Below are 5,354 nucleotides of genomic sequence, written 5' to 3'. Positions count from 1 at the left end.
ATTCACTCTAGATTTCTGTATCCGGAGCATACAAACTAAGAGATTTGAACGACTCAATTTCAATCATTCGCCCCTATTAGCCCATTCTACTGACCTAATTCTCAAAAATCCAAAAACATGTTTTGGCCCAGATGAGCCTGTAGACAAACCCACAATTCCAAAAGCTTCAGTTTTGGGGTTTTTAAATCAAACCACAATTTGAGTCTTCAATTTTGGCCCACTTAAGTCCCTAGTTAAGCCGTATTATACAGTGTGCCCATCCCTTTGCACCAGTAACGACATGATTGATTAACTATGGCTCCATAAGGGCTTTCAATTTAGGAAGCTAATTGCAAATACATTGAAGACCAACAATAATAAAATGCATTGATTTCACTGCAAAAAGCAAGTAAATGGCTCTTCATGCTTCTGTTTTACAGAGGATTCATCCCATATTAAGAAACCATATAACTTAAAACAAGAAGAAAAAAAAATTAACACCACTTGCTCAAGTCATGTGTTACAAGAGCCCGTAAGGTTCAGGCAGATGCTCGAATCCACTATCAAAGATCGGTCCTTGATCGAGTTTATCATCCACACTGTGCAGCCAGTTCGTGTTCTTCAAGTCTTCTTTCAGCAATATGGCATCATAACGCGAGCTCTCGTAGATGTCCACTTCACTCAGTTTTGCAGAGTATCGTCCGCTGTCTTCACTCCCGTTTTCTACAAGCCTATTAATTATGTGTCCATTCTCTGAGGTGAATCCGTTACCGTTGGTTTGGTGGCTTCCGTTAATGTGGGCAGATACTGGAGTGCTCAATGGGCGTGCAGACTGGGCATTGGGAGTGGAAGTGGATGATCGAATGCTCTGAGGAAAGAGGGTGCTGCCTGAAAGCTGACGAGCATTTGCTGATCCATTTCTTATATCCTACATCAGATAGTAGATCAAGCATTAGAATTTATTGTTAACTCGTTCCAAAATTCTCTAATAAATTTGAACAAGTTATCATATGATGCCAAGGAAAGCGATTTATACCATATGTCGGATTGCCATGTCGAGGGATTTCTTTGAGATAGACCTCCCAAATCCAGTGCTGTCTGCAGGTGGTGTTGAAGTCTTCACAGGCTTCCGCATACCCAGATCAGGGATATGTGTAGACTTCCGAGGAGGCTCATGAACATCAGGAAGGCGTCCATTGGAATGTACACGTCCCCTGGAAGGGGACTCTGTGAGTCTTCCCCTTGAGACAATGGGTGATGACTGTCTTCTTGGCACAATCGTGGCAGCTGGGGGTTCTGGTTTCCCCTTCATTGTGGAAGCAGCACCTGGACGGGACCTACCAGCAGATATTGGCCTGTCTGGTAATGTTGTTCTAAGGTTTGGTGGTGTGTCAAGAGGAAAATCAGGAGGAACGATTGGCTGTGGTGGGGGACGGACCCGTGGACTAGGGGAGCTCGGTCGGGATGAGGGTGCTGAACTGCGCCCATTTGACAGAACACCACGACCAGCTGAAGGTGAAGGACTTGATGCTCGAGACAAGGAAGGCAACGAACTCCGGCGAGTGGGAGTAGATGGACGAGAGTTTGGTCGTGAACCATGTGAAATCAAGTTTGCAGGAATTTGTGGCCTGGAACTACTCGGAGTTGAGGGCCTTGATGAGCTTTGCATTGGTCGAGGTTTCTCAACGGAAGAAGTGGTCGAAACTGTACGGGTTCTAGAAGGAGTTGTGGTTCGTGACAGTGATGGGCGAGAGGTTGGAGTGGAAGGTCTTGCTGTAGACGGCGAGCGGGTAATGGGGGAGGAGGGTCTGGTGTAAGACGAGACTGAAGCTGAGCTCGTGTTAAGGATATTCGAGGATCTGTTGGAGGAATAGTTGTTGTATACTGAGGCAGAGGTCGCAGAGCGAGTCACCGAACTGCTTCTAGCAGGTCTGGACGAATGGTTACTCTCGGATTGCGAAACTGAAAGCTGCAACAGAAATACAAATTAAGAAAACAATGAAGTAAACTTCCTCAGCATAAAGTTTTCTTGCTCATCTGGACGAAGCTATCTAATCTCTTAACAGAAATTCACGATTTACGCGGATGAAGTCAGCTGGCAAAGACATACCCTTGAAGGCCTAGCTGCAGAACTGGGTCTACTTAAACTTTTTCTTGGAGGAGCCAAGGTCTGTTGAGATTCACTTCCATCTGACGAAGGAAAAAGCGGAGTTTCAGGAGGAGTGAGAAGCCTGATAACACAAAAATGTAATGAAAATCAGATACGAGTATAACAATTTAAACCAACAATATTGGACATCATACAAAATTTTCAATCGAACTATTTCGCATCTGTTTATCCAAAAGCTTGTTGATTAGAGCCTAGAAAGCATACTTCACCGAAAAATCGGGCTAATCGAAACCCATTGGTTAAAATCGGCAACTGACTGATATAATAGAATTAAACAGACAGACATTTCATTCAATCCATTTGCCAAGACTCAAAACAAAAGAATGGTAAATGTTTGGAGTTTTGGCTCGAAGTATATGCCGCAAAAAACCAGACCGGATTATAATGTGGATAGTTTCAGGTAAACTTTGAAATGCTGACATTACAAGATGCACTGAGAATTCACAAGATTTGATATCATCTTCCTTATGTGAACTATGTCCTTTTTCTGACGAGACAATATTCTAAACTATCCTAATTTACGGAGAGGGGGATTCGAACATGGGTGCAAGGGGATGGGCACATTGTCCTGACCAACTAATCAAGCAAGGGATTATTTTGAATCTGACATCTCCGCCGCGAAAAAATAATAGAATGTGAACTAAAATTAAATCTAACAACACATTATTTGGGTCATGATGCAGTGGAAGAGATGTACAGAGACATATAAATCAGAAAACAGTAAGAAATAATAATGGTTCAACGAGAAAACGAATAAAGATATCTTCTTTTATTCGAGTAATATTCTAATCTAATCTAAACGATTTTAGACTTACCAGTCGTAATCGTGCTTTCCGCCGTCTGTAGATGACAACAGGTCATCAATGCCAGTTCTTCCCACCTTGGCCGATCCAACTGACAGCCTCCCCAATTTCACCGAAACTGTTTTTGCAAAAAATCAAATCAATTAAAACGAATTAATCCAAAATTCAACTCAATTGTCAAAAATAAATCTTCCACTCAAAACGGCGCCGTTTGATCGGTTACTACCAACGGCGACGGCGCCGTTGGGCGGTTAACAAAATCGAGAATCTACATCCTCAGGGACAAGATCCCGACAAATCCTATAGGCTCGTTGTCGGTTCAGGCACTTATCATTCACTAAAATGACCGAACTACCCTCCGCATCATAACCGATTATACGGCCTTAGCGAAACGGACATTTCTGTCCAAGAAGAAAACGGTTAACTAGCACGAGAAATGTACCGTCGGAAGACTCGTCGGAGGATGTTACAGAGAGAGTGCGGCGGTTCTTCGAGAAGAGATCCAAGCCGCCGTCGTCGGAGTCCTTGGCCGCCAAGTGTAAGCTCTGACCGCGCCGGTGCTGCGACCCCATTGGAAAATTCCTCCCTCCGGCCAGAGATTCCCTCACATTCCTGTTCATCATCGCTCCCCGGCCAATTCCTCTATGCCTCTCACACCATATCTCTCTGATTCTTCAGCAAATTGTATGCAGTGGAAGGGCGAGAGAGAATGAGAGAGTGAGTGTGAGATCTAATGGTGCAGAGAGAGAGTGTGGTAGATGCAAAGAGAGACAGCGAGTCATCGAGCTGCTGTTATTTGTTTCACCTTTACGTCGTACGTGAGAGAAAGTTAGAGAGAGAGAGAGGGAGAGAGAGGAAGCTGGAGCTTTTTTCAGATCTGTCGAATTGCAACTAGAATTGCAATACTGCAGTTAAAGATTCGAGCTTTTCTCTGAATATTTTATTTTGGGGGTCATTGGAGCATTGGGTAATTGGGAAGCTCCTCCTTCTGCTTTTTTTTTTTTTTTTTTTTTTTTTTTGGTGGGGGTTTAGGTTTTCTTTTAACTCAAGGGTATAGGTTACACATGATGAGTTGATCAAGCAACACTCGGTTTTTACTTGAAATTTAGTAGTCAGTTCGATATTAAGTTGCAGTTTATCACGAGTGAATTAACGATTATATGTAAAACTTCACTACACGTTTTATGCTAATTACATTTTTAATACAATGTTATATTACATCAAGGGTAAAAAAATAAGTTAATTTCAAACTCGTTATCTATCAAATTTGAATTTAAGATCTGTCATTTACATGTGCAAAATATATATATATATATATTTATAAAAGAGGGACAACGAGTACAATTTTAACTTATTTTTGTAAAAAAAAATATTATTAAAACGTAGTACAATTTTAACTCGTATTGGTATACGATATTTCAAGTTAATACGTCTAACAGTATATGATTAGAGAATTTGTTTTTTAAGTGTTCGGTATTCATGCTGATACCTCACATGTCATAAAACAAGTCAAGATACATAAAAAATGTATATTATTTTTCTCATTTATATTACCTATAGAGTACTATTTGAATGAATCCGGACCCTCGTCGAATTCTTTTTGTGAGGATTTCAGGGATTCGTTGTGTTCGTTTATTGTACATTGTGCAGTTAGAAATCATTTTAAATATTTTTATTTAAAATTAAACACAAACATTACATGACAAAAATTGAACACACGATATACGATAAACGAACACGATTCAAGGATCACCATGATCTTCACCAAAAGGATCTGGAGAGGATCCTTTTGGTGTTTGAATACCCAATACTTTAAAGGGGATTTTAACGAAACACTCTCACTACTATTCAATTTTAACGAAAAATCATATTTTTATTTTTTTCTGATACTGTTCACTACACCTTTATTTATCATTTTTCATTAAAACTAAAGTATTTTTAAAATTTTGTTAGTTTTCCTTAAAAGTCCCTCCGTGAAGAGGCATCCGAGTATAATATCTATCCTCTCAAGGGGAGAGGTGGAATAATAATACACAAAATGTGGCCAATAGATGCTCATTCCCATTCATGGTGGTGTGTGTCAGGGACTGATGAACAAATTACAAGCACAAGGAGAGTCACTTTTCACCTTGGTGTGGGGCCCAACATAATGTTAAGGGCATGTGAGTGGACCAAAGGCAAAAGCCATCAAACAAAAACCTGGTTTGATACTCATGTGATTTTGAAAAAAATTGGTATTAAAAAAAGTTTGGAGCTATTTTTGTGTTTGGTAAACATTTATCTTCAACTTTTTTTCACAGTTTTGGGTGAAAAAAGCCAAAAACCAGTTTTTTTTCACATCTGTTTTACATAAAAGTTTACCAAATATTATAATACTGCTTTTTTTTTTCAAAAGCACTTTT

The 5,354-nt window shown here is 40.1% G+C and overlaps 1 protein-coding gene across 1 annotated transcript; it reads right to left on the bottom strand.

Moving 5' to 3' along the window:
• Positions 1–315: 315 nt before the first annotated feature.
• LOC137745866 (uncharacterized) lies at positions 316–3,917 on the bottom strand. Its single transcript, XM_068485901.1, has 5 exons — positions 3,395–3,917; positions 2,965–3,070; positions 2,090–2,210; positions 1,016–1,948; positions 316–907 (listed from the first exon to the last, which is right to left on the bottom strand). Exons 1-5 carry the CDS (start codon positions 3,573–3,575, stop codon positions 500–502), a joined length of 1,749 nt encoding a protein of 582 aa, XP_068342002.1. The 5' UTR covers positions 3,576–3,917; the 3' UTR covers positions 316–499.
• Positions 3,918–5,354: the final 1,437 nt, after the last annotated feature.

This window comes from Pyrus communis, chromosome 9, assembly GCF_963583255.1.
Source record: "Pyrus communis chromosome 9, drPyrComm1.1, whole genome shotgun sequence".
NCBI classification, from domain to species: Eukaryota; Viridiplantae; Streptophyta; class Magnoliopsida; order Rosales; family Rosaceae; genus Pyrus; species Pyrus communis.
This window is presented reverse-complemented; position numbering and strand designations above follow the sequence as displayed.

Bases quoted from the DNA above. Each gene is read 5' to 3' on its own strand.
- LOC137745866 (XM_068485901.1), bottom strand. From the start codon at position 3,575: ATGATGAACAGGAATGTGAGGGAATCTCTGGCCGGAGGGAGGAATTTT. The intron at 3,071-3,394 runs GTACATTTCTCG...TTGCAAAAACAG, and splicing joins CTCCGACGAGTCTTCCGACG to TTTCGGTGAAATTGGGGAGG. The intron at 1,949-2,089 runs GTATGTCTTTGC...TTTCTGTTGCAG, and splicing joins CTGCAGCTAGGCCTTCAAGG to CTTTCAGTTTCGCAATCCGA.